Source organism: Theropithecus gelada, chromosome 7a (assembly GCF_003255815.1).
Source record: "Theropithecus gelada isolate Dixy chromosome 7a, Tgel_1.0, whole genome shotgun sequence".
NCBI classification, from domain to species: domain Eukaryota; kingdom Metazoa; phylum Chordata; class Mammalia; order Primates; family Cercopithecidae; genus Theropithecus; species Theropithecus gelada.
In genome coordinates, this window is record NC_037674.1 from 13,624,307 (window position 1) to 13,645,654 (window position 21,348).

The 21,348-nt window shown below is 36.5% G+C and overlaps 1 protein-coding gene across 1 annotated transcript in view; it reads left to right on the forward strand.

Annotated features, from left to right (window-relative positions):
• Positions 1-21,348, forward strand: part of SPRED1 (sprouty related EVH1 domain containing 1) — a 103,246-nt gene that overhangs the window by 36,336 nt on the left and 45,562 nt on the right. The window contains exon 2 of the mRNA XM_025390575.1: positions 11,500-11,674. Coding sequence (XP_025246360.1) covers positions 11,500-11,674 — 175 coding nt within the window. The remainder of the gene's footprint in view (positions 1-11,499; positions 11,675-21,348) is intronic.

Consider the following 21,348-nt stretch of genomic DNA (forward strand, 5'->3'; position numbering starts at 1 on the left):
TAGGATCCAGAGTACACCTGGTTCCTGGAAAGATTTGAATCATGAATCACTCTGAGATACGAGGTGGTCGTCTGTGAATGATACACAACTGAGAAAAGTTCTATATCTTATGGTTTTTGCTTGGATTGTAACAATATACCTGTTTTCACTTCTCTGTCTTTAAGAGTTGCTTCTGGAGTCATGTTTACCTACCGTAAGTCAAAATTACCTGATCACAAGGGTAAGGGGTAAATGAGTATTGGTGGAGGAATGGAGCTCAGAGGAGGAAGGTAGAGGAAGGTACTGAAAATTTTCTACTTCAGGCTTGTTTACAACTAAAATTTCATAACGTATTTTATTGTCTTCATAGAGATTCATGAATATGACAGGTTAATAAATTGAGAGGAAGGTTGGGAGTTTATATGCTTTTCTATTCATTTACTCAACAGTGATTGATATATTAAGCATCTATTGTGGCCCGGATAACACTCTTATTAGATACAGTAGTGAGCAAGGAAAACAAGGTTCCTACTCATCTGGAGCGTAAATCCTATTAATGGAGGACAGACAGTAAATAAATAAATAAATAAAATAATTTCAGATAGTCATAGGCATTATGAGGAAAATAAAACCAGAAAAAGAAATAGTGGAGAGAAGGTGGATGGATGCTGGTGCTACTCCAAGGAGGATTCTTACTAGCTGATAGTTTAGAAAGGAGCAACCAGTAGAATATCTTGGGAATACCCGAGTAAAGGAAACAGCGTCTAGAGACCCCATGGTAGAAGAGAACTATTACACTTCAGGAGTACAAAAATACTGTTGTTGCAATATAGTGAGTAAGCAATAGGATAGGTGGTCAGAGAGGTATAGGCTTCTAAGTTATAGCTGTTAGAAGATTTTAGATTGCCAGGCTATGCTAACTCAGTATTTTTTTTTTGCTTTGAATATTGTCTTTTTTTAGTGTTTTTCTTTGGAACTCAATATTTAGGATTATCCAAAGCCCAAAACTAGAGTAACTGTTGGGTTAAGCTACATAACCTGCAGTGATATGAGATAAATTATTCTGGATAGAATTTTACGCAACAGATTTTCAGTTAGTTTATTCAAAATGGTGATTAGTTTTCTAGTTTACCAATATTCCAAATACAACATCATAACTTCCTCAGAAACTTAAACTACAGGTCTCCTGTGCCTTAACCCTTAGGAGTCAGGGAATCTGTGTTTTTAGTTATCGCTAAATCAATGGAATTTTTCGCTGAAAGAAGTTTTGCCGTGATTCCTGATTATTAGTGTGGTCATTATTAAATGAATTTTTTGGAGTTTTACAAACTTTGTGTTCCATGTTTAAGAAAAAGTGCAGTCAATGCTTTGAAATGATAAAAAAGGTCATCTCTTTAATTTGCATTCCTCTTATTCTGAATAGAATTACTTTTTCTGTATTTCATGGCATTTATATTTTTCTTCTGTGGATTTTGTTAATGAACTTGGCCTGTTTTTCCTTTGTGTTGTTTGTCTTTTCTTACTGATTTTTGGAGTTACTTTTAAGGAATTATCTTTTTTTTTTTCCTTTTATATGCCATTCATGGTAGACAGAATATGTCCTGCCCCTCCCCAAAGATGTCCTTGCCCTAATCTCCAGAACCTGTGAGTATGTTAGGATTTTGCAACTGTGATTAAGGTTGTGAGCTTTGATATAGGGAGATTATCCTGGATTATCTGGATGAACCTAGGCTAATCACATGAGAACTTAAGCGGATAACCTTTCCTGACTGTATAGGACTGTGGTCAGAGAAAGATACAACTACAAAAGAAGGTTCAGAGAGAAGCAGTATTCATGACTTTGAGGGTAGGAGGAGGGAGCCATGAGCCAAGGAATGTGGATGGTCTCTAGGAACTGGAAAAGGCAAGGGAAACTGTTTCTCTTTTAGAGCTTTGAAAGGAATGCGGCACTGCCAATACCTTGATTTTAGCCCAGTGTGAAACTCTTTGGACTTCCAACTCACAGAAGTGTAAAAATTTGTGTTGTTGTAAGCCACTAAGTTTGTGGTAGTTGTTAGGACAGCAATAGAAAGCTAATACATGTGTGTTATATATTTTTTTCCCAATTTGTTATTTTTGTCTTTATTGTTTATGGTGTTTTTACCATGCACGAATATGTTTAATATAGTTGAATTTATCCTTTTATATTTTAATGGCCTCTGGATCTTAGGCTTTCCCTACTATAGGATTATTTTAAAATTTTTCATATTTTACTCTAATGCTTTTATCTCATCATGAACTCTAATATTAATGTTGACTTCCTGTCTTCTGTGTTTTGATCTTTTGTTGAGAATGAATACTTTTTATAGTTCACTTCTTCTGCCACAGACCAAGAGAATTTCAGAATGAAATTATAGTATCAATGCTAGTAATTCAGGAGTCATGGGGAATGGACACTAGTAGTACCAGAAGGCAGGGGACATTCAAAGTAGTTATTGTTTGAACTGTTTCCATAGGTTGATGATACTGTCTAGCAGAACCTAAAATGATTGATTCTAAAGGTGTAGTTTGTGAAAACCTCTATTTATCCCGCATATTTTAGTTTTATTTCTTCTTCTGGAAGAATTCCCAGATGTCTGCATTACATAAACAGTTTGTGGAAGACTTAGATGACTGATATTTGATACTGTATTAGTTTGTTTTCACGCTGCTGATAAAGACATACCCAAGACTAGGAACAAAAAGAGGTTTAATTGGACTTACAGTTCCACATGGCTGGAGAGGCCTCAGAGTCATGGCGGGAAGTGAAAGGCACTTCTTACATGGTGGCAGCAAAAGAAAAATGAGGAAGAAGCAAAAGCGGAAGCCCCTGATAAACCCATCAGATCTCCTGAGACTTATTCCCTATCACAAGAATAATATGAGAAAGACCAGCCCTACTGATTCCATTACCTCGCCCTGGGTCCCTCCCACAACATGTGGGAATACTGAGAGATACAATTTAAGTTGAGATTTGGGTGGGGACACAGACAACTCGTGTCATTCTGCCCTTGGCCCCTGCAGTTCTCATGTCGTCACTTTTCAAAACCAATCATGCCTTCCCAACAGTCCCCTAAAGTCTTGATGCATTTCACCATTAACCCAAAAGTCCAGAGTCCAAAGTCTCACTCGAGACAAGGCAAGTCCCTTCTGCTTGTGAACCTGTAAAATCAAAAGCAAGCTAATTACTTCCTAGATACAGTGGAGGTACAGGTATTGGGTAAATACAGCCATTCCAAATGGGATAAATTGTCCAAAACAAAGGGGATACAGGGCCCATGCAAGTCCAAAATCCAGCAGGGCAGTCAAATTTTAAAGCTCCAAAATGATCTGGTTTGACCCATGTGTCACATCCAGGTCATGCCGATGCAAGAGGTAGGTTCCCATGGTCTTGGGCATCTCCACCCCTGTGGTTTTGGAGGGTACAACCTCCCTCCTGGCTGCTTTCACAGGCTGGTGTTGAGTATCTGTGGCTTTTCCAGACGCACAGTGGAAGCTGTCAGTGGATCTACCATTCTGTGGTCTGGTGAATGGTGGCCCTCTTCTCAAAGCTCCACTAGGCAGTGCCCCAGTGGGGACTCTGTGTGGGGACTCTGACCCCACATTTCCCTTCCACACTGCCCTAGCAGAGGTTCTCCATGAGGGCCCTGCTGCCGAAGCATTTTTGCCTGGGCATCCAGGTGTTTCCATAGATCTTCTGAAATCTAGGCAGAGTTTCCCAAACCTCAGTTCTTGACTTCTGTGCACCCACAGGCTCAACACCATGTAGAAGCTGCCAAGGCTTGGGACTTCCACCCTCTGAAGCAACAGCTCGAGCTCTGTGTTGGCCCATTTCAGCCATGGCTGAAGCGGCTGGTATACAGGGCACCAAGTTCTGAGGCTACACACAGCACAGGGACAGTGGGCTCAGCTCATCCTGTGAGACCAGTTTTTCCTCCTGGGCCTGCGGACCTGTGATGGCAGGGGCTGCCATGAAGGTCTTTGACATGGCCTGGAGATATTTTCTCCATGGTCTTGGGGATTAACATTAGGCTCCTTGCTACTTATGCAAATTTCTGCAGCCAGCTTGAATTTCTTCTCACAAAATAGGTTTTTCTTTTCTGCTGCATTGCCAGACTGCAAATTTTCTGAACTTTTATGCTGTTTCCCTTTGAAAACAGCATAAAATGGCACCCAAGTCACCTTTTGAATGCTGTGCTGCTTAGACATTTCTTCTGCCAGATACCCTAATCATCTTTTTCAAGCTCAAAGTTCCACAAATCTCTAGGGCAGAGGCAAAATGCCACCAGTGTCTTAGCTAAAACATAACAAGACTCAGCTTTGCTCCAGTTCCCAACAAGTTCCTCATCTCCATCTGAGACCACCTCAGCCTGGACCTTATTGTTCATATCACTATTAGCATTTTTGTCAAAGCCATTCTCCCACATTTTCCTGTCTTCTTCTGAGCCCTCCAAACTGTTCCAAACTCTGCCTGTTACCCATTTCCAAAGTCACTTCCACATTTCTGGGTATCTTTTCAGCAATACCCCACTCTACTGGTACCAATTTACTGTATTAGTCCGTTTTCACGCTGCTGATAAATACATACTTGAGACTGGGAAGAAACAGGTTTAATTGGACTTAACAGTTCCACGTGGCTGGGGAGGCCTCAGAATCATGGTAGGAGGCAAAAGGCACTTCATTATATGATGGCAGCAAGAGAAAAATGAAGAAGCAAAAACAGAAGTCCCTGATAAACCCATCAGATCTCTTGAGACTTATTCTCACTAGAATAGCACAGGAAAGACTGGCCCCATGATTCAGTTAAGACCCCTTGGATCCCTCCCACAACACATGGGAATTCTGAGAGATACAATTCAACTTCAGATTTGGATGGGGACACAGCCAAACCGTATCACATACTTAGCTGTGATGAATAATTCTTAAAGTTAAAAGTTCTGAGAGGAGACTGTCACCTCAGTTTTTTTTTACAAGATCATCATGAATAATGAGACAAATTTAGACAATTTGATAATGCGGATGTAGTAACATAAAGTTAATTTAATATATTAAGTCATTGTAATAACATTTATTGGGCACCTAACAATGAGCCAGGCAAAATGCTAAGAAATGTACATGCATAACTTCATTTATTTCTTATAGCACTGTGATAAATATTATTATCTCCATTTTATAGACCAGGAAGAGGGATACAGAGAGCTTAAGTAATTTGCCCAAGATTACAAATTTTTTTTTTTTTGAGACAGAGTCTCGCTTTCTCACCAGGCTGGAGTACAGTGGCGTGATCTGGTCTCACTGCAACCTCTGCCTCCCAGGCTCAAGCAATTTTCCTGCCTCAGCCTCCTGAGTAGCTGGGACTACAGGCGCACGCCACTACGCCCAGTTAATTTTTGTATCTTTAGTAGAGACGAGGTTTCACCATCTTTGCTGGGATTGTCTCAATCTCTTGACCTCATGATCCACCCACGTTGGCCTCCCAAAGTGCTGGGATTACGGGCATGAGCCACTGCACCTGGCTCCAAGATAACAACTTTTCAGAGGTGACACTGCCTTTGGAACCTAGATCTGACTTGTTATTAAACAGAGTGCCTTGTTTAATATTTGCTCCAGTTTTTAGAGTTGCCAGTGCTAAAGGGATAATTCACATCTTCATTTTTCTAATCAAACCCAGCCTTTCTCTGTAAGATGAAGAAATACCTCTTTCATTAGGGTTAATGCAGTAATGTTCTCCTGCTGCTCTTAGAGCTTTTAAAATACAAATCAGAACATTCTACTTTCTTGCTTATTGTCATCCTGTGGTCTCTTTTATCTTGATAGAGTACTAACCTTGAGCATAGTATGCATGGCTTGATACAGTAAGTCAACTACTATTTCTTTCTATCGCTTATGTCTACCATCATCTTTTGGACTTTATATTGGTTCTTAAATATGATGTACTTGTGTCATGCTCTCTCTATTGAGTGTCCTTAGCTTTTTATCTACCTGATATACCACTATTAAAAACCTACATCAAATATGAATATTAGTAATCTCCAGTATTCCCATTATGTGGCAATATATTTTTGCCCACTAGATTATGAGCTTCTACGGGGAGAGGATCGTAACTTTTCAATTTAGTTTATGTGGTATATGAATCTCATGGGTGAAGTGAATAGATTACTGAGTAGTAATGTGGTTATCTTCTGCATATCTGCATTCTACATAGTTTAGAAAGCAAATACTTAAATTGTGAAGTACTGTATCATCCTAACCTACTTTTATTAAATGCTTCCCTTTTCTCTTCTACCTAGCCTCTGTAGTAATGTTTAATATTTGGATGGTTAATATTTACTTAAAGTATATAGAGCGCAAAGGGTGTTTTGTCACTATAAACATCCCTCAATGGATAAATAAGTTCCTGTTATACTGTACAAATCTTAAGGCATCCTAAGAACCTTCTCAATTTGGTGGTTGGTGGGGCGGAGGTCAGGATTTTGTTTTAATACTATTGTAATTAAAAATGGAAAAAGTTATCTTTTTCTCCTGTATATGTATTACTATATATTCAAGAAGGTGTTCCGTCCTTTATATTAGTTTCCTGTTGCTGCTGTAGGCAAATTACCATAAACTTAGTGACTTAAAACAACAGAAATTTATTATATTTTAGCCTGGAGGTCAGAAATACAAATAGGTCTCACTGGGCTAATATCAGGGTATTGCTTGGGTATGTATTATAATAGAAAAGAAAGGTATAGAGAGAACAGAAAGACAAACAATTTATTTTAGAAATGTTAAGCTTAAGAATAGTCAACCAAAACAATATAGATGGCCAGCCGGCTATTATAAATGTATCCAAATTTAGGAAACTGATCTGAGCAAGAGCCAGAGCTGTACTGCTAGTCATTTTGTGTGTATAGCAATGGTTCCTAAATTGGTGGGCCAGGGTGATCATAGATGCTATTGTGATTAAAGCTATATACTATCTCCCCTGAAGAAAATGCATATGTGGCAAAAAACAAAAAAAAAAAAACAAAAAAAAACCACTCACATTTGATTATAATTTTGGGGATTCATAATCCTTTCCAGGAGGTTCACAAAATTAATCTTTGGTGTAAAGGGAAAAATTGCTTTGCTACAGATTTATAGGCTCTATGAATTTTGGATTCATCAAGATAACATTTCCTTGCACATTAGTTATTTGAGTGCCAGTTGAGTGGAATTACAGCATCTTCTGTCAAATAAATCGTAAAATTATTGTACGTACTTTCAAGAGAATAAAAGTATGCTAAGTAAAATAGGCGTGTGTTTTGCAATAGGTATGTGCTCTGAGAAATACATTGTTGGGGTATTTCATCATTGTGCACACAAACATCATAGAGTGTACCTACACAAACCTAGATGGGAAAATACACTAACACGATAGCTGATGAGCTTTAAAAAAAAATCACACAAAAATTTCATAATGTTTTAAGAAATTTATGAATTTGTGTTGGACCTCATTCAAAGCCATCCTGGGCCACAGGTTGGACAGGCTTGCTGTACGGGATGTTATTGTACTGAAAACTGTAGTCAGTTTTAGCACAATGGTAAGTATTTGTGTACCTAAATGTCAGAAAGGTACAATAAAGATACGGTATTGTAATCTTATGGGACTGTTTTATATGGAGTCCATTGTTGATGGAAACATTATGCAACACAGGATTGTATTTAGAAAATGAAACCAATGTAAAATCAATGAGAATTCCATCGGAGTCAATATTGTGCTACAATGCTTGTTAACTTTGTTTTCCTGTTATTAAGTTGAATACATATTATGTGTAACATATTAACTGATAACAATAAGAGGGATGGGGATAGATAGAATTTTAATTTATGAACATCATGCACAATTATTTTACCTAATAATTGAACATCTGGTTAATATAAGTATTATAAGCTTGTAAAAATGTTACAAAAACTTGCATAATATTGTATTGTAGACTCATACATGTGTTAACCAATGAGCTAAAAAAAATCACAAAAAAATTTCACACATACATTAGTATGTATGAGTCTAGAGTACAATATTATGGTCAGTTTCTGCCTTCTTGGTGGAGAGAAAAGGAAGAGTTGGGAACTTTTGGTTGTGACCAGGAAATGGGAAGAATGGGAATCAGTATTAAAACCGTGCACGTGTTCTGTGTTCCAAGAAATGTCCCGATGTATGGTTAGAGCCTTTAGGTTCGTTCTCTAAGGAGCTTGACTATCAAACACTGTAAGTGTTTTAAGCCTGGTGTTTCCTTATAATGGACACATAAAACAAGCAAAAAACATATGATAAAATCTCACATCTCCAGACTGTGTCTTCCTTGAGCCTTCTATTTGTCTAGTAGTTGGGTGGGGTATATAATAGGCTTGGTAATCATAAAGCAAGATGGTTCTGTAAGGGAGAAAAGAAACTAAAAAAGCATGTCACTTTAGGTGAAGGACACTTTGTGTTTCAGACAGTTAAAACTTCTAGGGCTAGTAAAACTTTCAGCAACTGTACTCTTAATTTGATTGTTAAGAAATATTTTGCCAATATATAAATTTGAAATTGCTGCCATACATTTTTCCACAAAGTGCAATAAAGTATAGCTTTAGAGTTTTTCTGGTTCATGTGTAATATAGTACTGTCATTTCAAAACTACATGGTTCAGTACAACTGAGGCAAAATTTGTCTTCGTGTTTGGTCATCTTTTCCTTCTGACTTTATTGAAATACCAGCTGAAAATTTTAGGAAATGAAGCTCATGGATGCCACTAAGAATTTTAGATGATTTGCAACACTTTACTTGTTTTGTAGTTAAAATCTTATCAGCAAGTTCCCTTGGCTGTACCTCCAAAATATACCCAAATCTCTCTATTCCTCTTCGTGTCCATTGTTATCATCCTAGTTCCATTCAATATTACCTCTCACCTGGATTTCTACATTAGTAGTTGCTGTGGATTTAATGTTTTTGCCCCCACAAATTTATGTTGAAATTTAAACTCCAATGCAACAGTATTAGGAGGTGCGGCCTTTTGGGAGGTGTTTAGCACCTACCATCATGAAAGTAAGAGTTCTACCTTCATGAATGGATGAATATCCTAATAAAAGAACTGAGGGTGCCCATCCCTTTTTGCCTGTCCACCTTCTGCCATGTAAGGACACAGCATTCCTCCCCTCCAGAGTGCACCATCTTGGAAGAGGAGACTGACCTCTTTCCAGACAATGAACCTACTGATGCCTTGATCTTGGACTTCCAAGCCTCTGGAACTGTGAGAAATAAATTTCTCTTTATCATTTACCCAGTCTGGTGTTCTGTTAAAGCAGCACAAAACGTACAAGACAGTAGTTTCGTTCTCCTGCTGTGTATGAAAGGATATATTTGAAATTACTGTTCAAATATGATCAGAGATTAGAAATTGAGTTACAGTGTAGGTTTTTAATAAAGAAGGAACATCTTATAAGATTCTCTTAATTTGCTTTAGAATGGAAGCTAGCCCACAAATGTGGTTATTATGTAGTCTGCTCCCACTGCCTTTTAAGATGCATGTTGTCGTTATAGTGGTGGAGTTTGCTCCAGCCCATCTCAGGAGGATTTAATATCTACATCGACCCAGCCTTTATGCACCCACACTTCTCTGACCATTTCTCTGAGTTGAAGATTGGCAAGAATTGGGTCCAGATAAGAATCAGAGCCTCTGAATAACTAAATAATAAAAAGCTTCCACAAAAGAGTAAATTGTGAAGCCAAAACTTTTTAGAGTTTCTATATAGTTATTTTGACCCCAGTAATAGATAATTATGGTTCATCATGAAAATTCAATTATTTTCCAGATCCTATCTGATTTTGAATTACCAGGATGGCAGTGTCTTCAATTTTCAATGCTTTGTTGTCATAATGATAATAAAAAGTAATACTCATATAGTGTTTGTTATGTGTCAGGCATGGTTTACATTTATTGTAAGTGAGTGCTGTTATTTCACACATAAGATTGAGGCACAGAGGTTTAGTACCTTTCTCAAAGTCATACAGATAGTAAGTTTCTAAGCCAAGATCCAACTTGTGGAAGTTTGACTCTAGAATTCTCACTCTTAACCACAACCCAGTGCAACTTTAAAAGTATATTCTCTGAAAAATACTTATGTCCAGAATATATTTTTAAAAACACTTCTAAAAATAATAATAAAGATAGTGTAATAAAAAATGGTCACAGACGTAAAAACAAGATAAACAAATGGCCAGAAAACACATGAAAAGATGTTCAACATCGTGAGTCATTATGGAAATATAAATTAAAAACGCTGTGGGATACCACTATATACTCAATACAATGAGTAAAGTTAAGACTGAAAACACCGTATTGGCAGGGATATGGTGAATCTGAAACTGTCATACATTATTGATGGGAATGTATAACAGTACAACCACTTTGGAAGATAGTGCCTTGTATAGATAAACATGTACCTATCCTGTGACCTATTCCACTCCTAGGTAATTATTTGAGAAATGAAAAAATGTCTACAAAAAGATGTACAAGAATGTTTATAACAGCTTTATTCATAATTGCCAACAACTAGAAAAATCCAAATACCTATCCATATAAGAAAAAATAAATTATGATTTATTTAATTAGAGGACTACTTAGTTAAAAGAAATGAACTTCTGATACACAAAACAACATGAGAGAAGGAAGTCAGATAAAAAGGGTACAAATGGTGACTCTGTTTGATTCCATTTATTTGAAGGTCCCAAACAGGCAAAATCTCTGTGTTTGGCATAAGGGTTTTGGAGTGATGAAAATGGTCTGTATTTTGATTATCATGTTGATTACACATGTGTCTTACTATCTTTGGACTGCTATAGAAAAATGTCATAAACTGGTTAGCTAATAACAGAAATTTATTTCTTATAGTTTCTACGGACCGATTTGCTTGTTAAGTAATTTAAGCAGAACACTTTTCTTTATATGATTTGTGTAAGTGATTGAGATTCCCAGTTGGTAGAAGAAATTAAAAATGTAGCATCTAAACTAAGCATGTTTGTTTCAGCATTTTATTTATAATATATTCTGGAACTGTTAGGAACTTCTAGATGCTACGGTTGAATGTGCTGAAATACAGCAGTTTGTCCTGGTTATAATATTGTAGCAAATGGACATATATAGACAAGTTTTATGGTAGCCTGTGTAGTTTGACAGTAGTTGTCTTTGGGATCCTTCACAACTTGTTCCATGGCAATAAGATGTGCTGGAACTACTGAAATGATGAATTGAAGTAGTAGTTTTATAGTCTTTTATTACAAGATTAGTCTTCAAAATGAAGGACAACCTTTAAAGTCTGTTTGTGGTTTTTGACCTTTTTCAAGTAGGTTACTTTCTGTGGATTTTCATGGAAGTAGTAAACACCTTAGTCACCACATATTAACTAATGTGGTCTTTGGTTTCTCAAACAAGACTGATGGCTTGGCTGTTTTTTGTTTATGGAAAAGCTAATTCCTGATCTTTGCATCTATTTTAGTAATAGTTATGCACGAGTGCGAGCTGTGGTGATGACCCGAGATGACTCAAGTGGTGGATGGTTACCACTTGGAGGGAGTGGACTAAGCAGCGTCACTGTCTTCAAAGTCCCTCATCAGGAAGAGAATGGCTGTGCTGACTTTTTTATCCGTGGAGAGCGACTCAGGGACAAAATGGTAATGAATAATGTATCTAATACTATAATTTTAGGATACTTCTACAAAAACGAATTATCTGTTTAAAATTATGATTAGTATACTGTTGTGAGATTTTTTTCACCTATGAATCAATGATTGTTTCTGGAGCTGTTTCTGTGATAAAGACTGTGAAGTACAACATTTTTTTTTCAAACTGAGACTGACATTGATGCATACTTGTTGGGGGTTGGGGTTGCTGCTTTTCCATTTAGGTTTAATGCAGAAGTTAATAAATAGTCTCCCTAGTTATTAAACCGATTACGTCCTGTCTTCCCTTCTCTCTGCTATTCCCTAGACTAGAGATTGGCAAACTGTAATCCATAAGCCAAATGCAAGCCCACCAGTTGTTTTTATATGGTCTGTGAGCTAATAATGATTTTTATATTTTTACATGGTTGGAAAAAATTAAAAAATAATAATTTTGTGTAACATAAGAATTATATGAAATTCACATTTCAGTATCCACAAATTAAGTTTTATTTGAACATAGCCCAGATGATTCCCTTATTAATTCCCTTATTTTCTAGGCTCGTAAGACTACTTGGTGGCCAGCCTAATTTTTAACACTATTGTCTTCTGTGCAGAGGTGTGGTTTCTTACTTGTATACATTTCAAAATATCAGTTTAACCTTTGATAATGTTATTTGCTCTCTTTTAATTAGTATGGAAAGCTCCTTCACTTTCTTTGTTTCATTTGTGGGCCAGAAACAACTGATTACATCTGAAAAATTGAGTAATGTTAGTGTCATTTCTGTATCAAGAAAAAGAAGAGTGGCCGCGTGCAGTGGCTCACGCCTGTAATCCCAGCAGTTTAGGAGGCCGAGGCGGGCGGATCACGAGGTCAGGAGATCGAGACCATCCTGGCTATCACGGTGAAACCCCATCTCTACTAAAAATACAAAAAATTAGCCAGGCGTGATGGTCGGCTACTGTATTCCCAGCTAGTCGGGAGGCTGAGGCAGGAGAATGGCGTGAACTCTGGAGGCGGAGCTTGCAGTAAGCCGAGATCACCCCACTGCACTCCAGCCTGGGCGACAGAGCGAGACTCTGTGTCAAAAAAAAAAAAAGAGCATACACTTAGAAGCAAAATAAAAATAAAGTGCCAAAATAGAACCTTGAAAATAACGAGAATTCCCTTTAAATATATATTTGTGGATCTGTTTATTTAGCATCTTGGTTATTATGTTTTGAGCTCCAAATAATTCTTCCATGCATGAACACTTGAATATGACTTACTTTCAGTTAGGGGGCTTGGTTTCTTCATTTTTTTTTTTTTAAACCACTGAATCATCGTAGTAATTCAGAAAGTGCTCAACTCTCAGTGCCCCAATTTCTTCCCCAGTTAAAGGGAGAGTTATCCTAAATCATCTTGAAAGCCTTCTTACACTAATGTTTTGTGAGTTTATGATTCACCCATGCTGCGTATTGTATAATGTGTCTCAGCCAGAATATGTTTAAGTAGAGAACCCTGGTTGAAGTCAAAAGTGAAATATGATGCATATGTCATCTTTTAAAAAGTTTAAATTTTTAAAGGTGGCCTGGCCTTGGATAAAATAGGATCTGGCATATTAATGCTTTTTTAAGCCTGGAGACATCTAAGAAGGCACCTATGATGGTGTAATGCTTCTGGTCTGAGCTAATAGTAAGTGGGGAATATTGTTGGAGAAATTGTCTATGTTAGAAACTGAGTAAAATGGTGAAAATCTAAGGCATTTTTTTCCAGATAAACTTTTTCTTAAGAACACAAAGTAATAGAAAGTAAAATGTGGAGTAAGAGAGAAAAATGCTTGCTCGAAAAATTATAAGAACAAGGAAGGATGACCTAGATGTGAAATAGAAAAAACTCAGTGAAACAGAATACTGGATATAGTAGAGATGGGCAGTTTGGGATAATAAGGGACCAAATATCTGCATAACTAAGTATGAGCCTGCTCAGATTGATGGAGTGGGTGATTGTTCAGAGTGTGGCTTTAACATAAAGCTAGTGAAAATAAACCTGAGATTCAGAAAGAACACAAACTTTTATTCCCTATGACAGAGCTTAAAAATCAAGAGGACTTACTCTAGTCCCTGGGTATAGAATATTGATAGACTAATAAGAAAATAGATTATTTTGCTAGAAGTACTGAATCAGAACACTTGTTGTTTCACGTAACCATTTTTCTTTGAGGAAGCTTGTTACTTGTGAAATGGGGATAAGAAACATCTCTCAGTGTAGCCATAAAGGAAAAATTGCTTTCAGTCAGAAAGTTGTCATATTTCTTAGAGGGATTAACTATAGTATAGCGTTCTAGATTTTGGGGACTTGTGTGATCAAAGGCAGAGGCAGCAGCTCATGACTGTAAATTGAAAATAGCAAAGTCTTGTAAAATCTCAAGACAAATGAGACAGTGATATGGAAATAAGATTAATTTCCACCCTCTGCTGGGTAATACACTCTGATCAAGACTACTTCTGAAAAGCCCAGTAGTAGAATTGACATATACATACATTAGTTTCCAATATCACTGCATTTTGAGGTCACTAATATTCATTTCTATATTCATTGGTTTTATTCATTGGTTATTCATTGCTTTTATTTTAGTCCATTTTCCTGAGTTCTAGTTTCTTGATTTTTTTTTTTTAAAGAAGTACTGTGATTACTGAGTAGTCTGTAATTCTACAGGGTTCCTCTCAGATTAATGGTAGCTTTCCTTTAAAAGCCTTCTCAGTGAATAAACAGTGCACTTTAGTAGTAGTTCTGATGTAATAGTTATGTGAAAGATAGTTGCTGAAAACTGTTCTGTAACCATTTTGCCTGTGGATCACATCTTAGAATCCTCTACCTTAGATGAATTCTAGAAGTGAGATTCTTGGCCCTCATATATCCCATATGTAATTTCATGCCCTTGAGGAAAGAATAAATATTGAGAAGAGGAGTATATGACCACTCATGAGGCTAATAAATACAATATTTTAATGAGTGTTTATAAGTCAGAATACTGATAGCGATAGTGAAGAAGATGGCCCTTGTCAGTTATGAGAGAACCACTGTCACAGAAAACTTTTCCAGCCGTTGATTTACAATTACAGGTACTAAAAATAAGCCTTGTTACAATTCCCAGAAGGTTATATACTTTACTGTTTTATTTTTATTATTTTTATTTTTTATTTTATTTTATTTTATTTTTTTAGGAAAGAGGGCACAAATAAAGAGCAGGCTGCCTGGGACTTGTTCAAGAAGACATCATTTTGTGTAACTGGGTCAGTGTTTAGTCATTCACTCACTCAGTGATCCTATGTTGCTTACCTGTAAAGCATCTTTATGATGCCCACAAAAGGTGGCGTTTATTTCCTGGCTTATCCTTTGATACTCTAAATTGGAGCTTTCCAACCTGCGTGCCATGAGTGTCTGGGGCCTCCAGACTGCGTTATGTTATTGTTGTATATGTGCCTGAGGAGAGAAGAGTTGAAAAGCACTGCTCTGCATAATTGGCTTTCATGGTTTATGGATGATTGAGAAAGAAAGAATTTGAAAGAAACACCAGGGGTTGGTGTTGTAGCCTAAGAAAGTGAAAGTACTACCTTTCTTTGAGACACTTGGGGATGGAATGATCGTTGTCAAGGACAGATTCTGAGAGAGTCTTGGCCGGGTGTGGTGGCTCAGGCCTGTAATCCCAGCACTTTGAGAGGCTGAGGCGGGCGGATCACGAAGTGAGGAAATCGAGACCATCCTGGCTAACACAGTGAAACCCCATCTCTACTAAAAATACAAAAACAACAGCAACAAAACAATAATTAGCCAGGTGTGGTGGCACATACCTATAGTCCCAGCTACTCGGGAGGCTGAGGCAGGAGAATCGCTTGAACCCGGGAGGCGTACGTTGCAGGGAGCCGAGATTGTGCCACTGCACCTCCAGCGTGGGCGATGGAGCGAGACTCTTTCTCAAAAGAAAAAAAAAGAAAGAAAAGAAAGTCTTACTTGATGTGTGTGAGCTGTAGCCTCTGTTTCCTTCTAAATCTTTAAAGCCTTGATTTCTTCCTTTAATTCTTTAATGCAGGTTAGTATTACCTTGGAGCACATACAATTTAAATTAAAATTTAACTGTTTGTACACTTGTGTACATTTGTGTACATCATAGAGTTCCACATTGCCTATTTAGTTTTTATTAGATATAATGGTTCTTTTCTGTAAGTAGGACACTTCTGTCTTACATTTTATCAAAATGTTTACCATTTGTACAGGTTATTTGACCATTTTTAGCTGATACATGATATGTGACATGTAAATTTAAAACACTGAATTATAATACAGCTTAAGATTTTTTAAGTTTCTGAATTAACTAGTAACAAAATGTTTGCTAAAATATTTACTACTAAACACAGTTTTTAGTTATGGGGATCTAAAGTAGTTTTTCCTTAGTTTATTTAATAGATAATAAAATATTATAAATTTGCCAGTATTATTAAAATTTGCTAAAGCTATGCTTTTTAAACCATATTATGGGCTAAGGTATGACAAAAGAATAGGCTGAGTAGAAAGATAGGAGTCTTTTAAAATGCCTGAATTCCTGAAAATGCTCTGTGGGGACAAGAAAAAGCAAGGTTATAAGACAGTTACCATTATAAACTTAGAGTGACAAAGGTAATATTGAAATGGAGAAAGGAAAAACCAGAAATATTTCCAGTTTAAGAAGTTGCCAAAGAGATTAAGGAATTGTTTTTAGGATTAATAAGTAATTAGGTTGTGGATAAAATCGTTTATAGAAATTGAAGTGCCTTTAAGATAATGGTTCTATTGTTTAAAAAGAGTGTGTTTTAAAAATAAGGTTTCTTTCCAGTTACTGTAGCCTAAAACAAAATTAGAATATTTCTTTTCTAGGAAGAAAATAATGTGGTTATAATATACCAGTAGCTTTATTAAAAATGAGACTCACCCTTTCTATCATGGGGGAATCTTAAAAGACCAGGGAAACATCTTTCTGCCTTGGGTTGAACTTTATCGAAGTGCAGAACAAGAATTTCCTGCTAAGCTTTTCCACTGTGCCTCTCAATTATTCCTTTGTGAAACTTCAGTCCTACAGAAGTGCTCCTCCACTAAAAACCAATTGCCCTAACTAACTTTTCCTTAGGATTCAGCCTTCCTAGCAGTTTTGTTTCTTGAAAGATACTAGTTCTCCTATTCACCATAATACTGCAGTTAGGAAAAGAATGGGAGTGGGAGTAGAGATAGTGGAGTATTGTTATTGTTCCTTATTTCCCTTACAAGTTATTACTCTATCACCCACATGTATAAATCCCATTATTGAATCTATGTAGCATTCAAATCAGCATCTATTAGCTTTCATTTTCATCTACTGGTCGTAACAATTTCTTCCCAAAGCCAGATTTTCTACATCTGAGCCTCATCATCATTCTTGGCTACTTTTCTTTGCAGTCTCGACCTTCTGGTCTTCATTTCATCAGGCTACTTTCCTGGATCTGGTTGTTACCCAGAACTGTTCCATTTGAGGAATTTTATAATTTCCTGTCGTTTCTTTTTTATTCCTGTCCTACTGCTTTTTAATTTCATATCTTTGCTATTACATTGTGCCTCCAATTTTTTCCTTACTTAACTAGATTCCTTCTGGCTTCAGTATTTTTTTTATTGTTTTCTTTTTTAATTTAATCTAAATCTTTTCAGTCAATCTCTGAAACAACCCTTTCATTCATATTTCAGTAGACGATATGTTGCTAAAGTTTTTCTTAACCTTACTTGACACTAAAGGAACGTCATTGAATCCTACAGTATTTTCTTTTAATACTCTTTTTTTGGGCCAAACACGGTGGCTCACACCTGTAATTCTAGCACTTTGGGAGGCCGAGGCGGGTGGATCGCCTGAGGTCAGGAGTTCGAGACCAGCCTGGCCAACATGGTAAAACCCTATCTCTAAAAAAATACAAAAAAAATTAGCTGGGCGTGGTGGCGGATGCCTGTAATCCTAGCTACTCAGGAGGCTGAGGCAGGAGAATTGCTTGAACGTGGAAGGCAGAGGTTGCAGTGAGCCGAGATCGCACATTTTGCACTCCAGCCTGGGTAACAAGAGTGAAACTCCATCTAAAAAAAGCGAAAAATCTTTTCTCTTTAAAGGTGAGTTGTTCATTCATGCAATAAATATTGTTGAGTGGCTGCTCTGTGCTAAGTACTGTTCTAGGCACTGGGAATATGTAAGTGAACAAAAATAGAAATCTCAGTTCTTAAGAGAATATACATTCCAGTGAAAGATAAATATTACAGTAAGAAAACAGGAAAATGATATGCTAGACAGTACTAAGGGGGAAAAAACAAATTAGGAAAAGGGAATATAGGGGAAGATTTTTGGTGGGGATGGGGATTGGTTAAAATGTATGTAGACACAGTGACCAAGGAAGGCCTTACCAAGAATGTAGGTAACATTCATGTAAAGATTATTTATATTGTGAATAGGGTCTCATATTTTAGTTTGTATGTTCAGATTTTCAAATTTTGAGTATTCTTAAAGTAGAATAAAGTTATCTTGTTTCAGTTCGTATGTTAAACTGTATCATATCTTGAAATTGTTTGGATTTGGTGAATGTTCTCAAAATGTGCATCAACAATAGTTATAAACTTAGGAATTATCAGTGATCCCTCCATTTATTCAAACAGATCTTCTTTATTCTTGATTCTGTTTCATTCTTTTAATCTCTACCCCTCTCATATCTTTCCTTCAAATAAGCCTACTTTTTTTTTTCATTGCCCAGTTTTACCTGGCTCTTTCTAGCTTCTGTCTTGTTTACCATAATTAAATTTCTAAAACTTAGGTCTAATACTCTTTTAGGATTCACCACTAATTTCCTAGAGACAGTTTCATCTCCACATAGAAAATGTTTATAATCTGGCTCTGTCCTCCTTTGCTTTAATCTGTCTGCCTTTTTTCTCAAAGGTGATCATTTCCATGGTATTGCCTTACTGAGTTACTTGTAGTTCATCAGAAGTACAATGCACAAGAAAATGCCCTTCCCCTTTTACATTAATAAATATGGTACTATACAGATAGCATATTGAGAGATTATGTGGAGTAGAGAATGTTGATAAACATGTTGCTAATGCTCAGAAAACAATAATGGCAGGAAACAGTGGTTTCCTTTTTACTGTCATAGATGGAAAAATAGGAAAATTGGGTTAAAGCACCTTGGGCAAACCAATTTTGCTGTGAAGAATTGGAATTGAGATAAATGGTAATAATAACCAGTCTAGAATCCTGTTCATTTCATTATTAACCCATTGAAAAGGTAATAAATTATGCATTAATTACTTTCTGTGCAGCCATGAATTTTGTAGTTTTCCCCAGCGGTTGTTTTGCAACAGTTAATTATTTAATATCGCTAGTATACCTTGAAGAGGGGGAAAAAGTCTGCCTATTAGCATTTCTGTTCTCTTTCCCTGGAGCCTTGTGGGAACTGGTTCCTGAAAATCAAGATTTAGAAAATGTCCCAAATTATTATACCTTCCTGGTTACCTTTATTTTCTCATTTAGCTTAACACTTTCACCTTTCTTCAGCGTACTCTTTATTACTACATTTCCTCTTTCTTCTTTCAAACCCTGCATTTGGCATCTGAAGTATTTCCTCTTTACAATTTATTTTAAACTAACATCATTACATTATTTAGTTATTGCTTTTCACTGGTTGATTTGGTCTGTCAGCCTCATCAATATTATCGTGGCTTCATCATTCTCTTTTATACGTGATTGTGGTATATTTCATAATTTATTTCACATCCTTTCCATTATCTTCCAATTGCCATTAAACTGTAATAGCCTCCATCATAGCTAAATTAAAGCCCAAATTCTGACCTCAAATTATTGACCATACTTATTAGCTTTCCAAATGTTTCTGTATTACTTTTGTTTTATTACATTCTAAATTATAATTTGAATGTGTCCTGCTTTTCATTGAGTGGTTGACTGTTGTATTCCTTTGTTTAATCAACCACTGAGTGCCTTCTATGTGCTTAACTTCCTGTGTTAGTTTCCTTGGGCTGCCATAACAAAATAACGTAGACGAAATGGCTTAAACAGAATTTATTTTCTCACAGTTATGGAAGGTGGGAAGTCCAAGGTATTGGCCAATTTTCTGTTTCTGGTGTGGGCTGTCTTCTTGGCTTTCAGACTGTCGCTTTCTCAGGGTGTCCTCACATGGTCTACGGAAAGAGCTCTGGTGTTTCTTCCTCTTATAAAAACACTAGCCCCATCAGATTAGGGCCCCACCTTTATGACCTCATTTAACCTTTATCATTTCCTCACAGGCTCTATTTCCAAATGTGGTCACCGTGGATATTAGGACTTTAACATATGAATTTGAGGGGAGCACAAACCCTTCAGTCCAGAGTACTTCCTATTCCATTCTACTGTTTCTGTTGATTGTCAGTTGAGTAGTATTCTATGATGTGCATGTACCCTCTCTAAATTATTGTAACTTTGATATGAAGTTGATTATCTGCTAGTGCTAGTTTTTCTCATTAGACTTCTTTAACTTTTGTGGGGAGGGGTATATTTTTGCTTATTCTTTCAGAACTCTAGACAGTTTATGTTTTTTCATATATAGGTACATTCACTTAAGTTTTTTCTTAGGGATATAAAAATGTGGCAGGGGGCTATTGTAAATGATGTATTTTAAAAATCATTTTTGGTATCTTTTGAAGCTCTTCATGCAGCTTTTAGAATAATATTAGACAATATTGGTGCGATAATATCTCTTTATTTTCTTTTTGAATTTAAAGGAATTTCTAATGTTGCACAGATAAGTATGATGTCAGCTGTTGTCTTGAGATGTCCTTTATCATGATAAGGAAGTGTTCTTACGTTCTCCGCCTCCCCGGACTAGAATTTGGTGCTAATTTTTATGAAATCTGGTTTTGCAAATGTCTCACAGACTTTTTAAATTGAAGTTTTTGTTGATATAAGTGTAGATTATTAATTGCTGTTGTAAGAAATAATAAAAAGAAATGCTACGTACACTCTACCCTGTTTTCCCAGTGGCAACATTTTGCCAAACTGTATTGTCATATCACAAGGAGGATATTTCTGTTGATACAATATATCATATTCAGATTTCCTCAGTTACTTGTATTCACTTTTGTGTGTATTTAAGTCTGTACAGTTTTATCACGCTTTCACTATCACAGACAAGATGCAGAACAGTGTAACAACCACAAGAATCCCTTCTTTCTGTTGATTTTATCACCACATCTATTTCCTTTTTGCCATGCAACCACTGTTCTGTTCTCTCAATTATTTCTGTAATTTTGTCTTTCAAAAAATGTTATACAAGTGTAATCATAAGTATGTAACCTTTCAGGATTGACCTTTTTTCTTTCATGATCATTCTGTGAGGGTTCATCCAGGTTATTGAGTATCTCCAGAGTTTGTTCCTTTTATTGTTGAGTAGTAGTCTGTGATATATATTTATATGACTTATTGAAGGATGTCTTGGCGGTTTCCAATTTGGGGCTAAATATAAGGTTGCTGTGAACATTCACATACATGTTTTTTTTCTGTGAATGTAAGCTTTATTTCTCTGGGATAAATGATTAGGTATGCGGTTGCTGGGTTGTATGGTAGTTGCATATTTAGTTTTGTTAAGAAACTGCCAAACTTTTTTCTAGAGTGGGT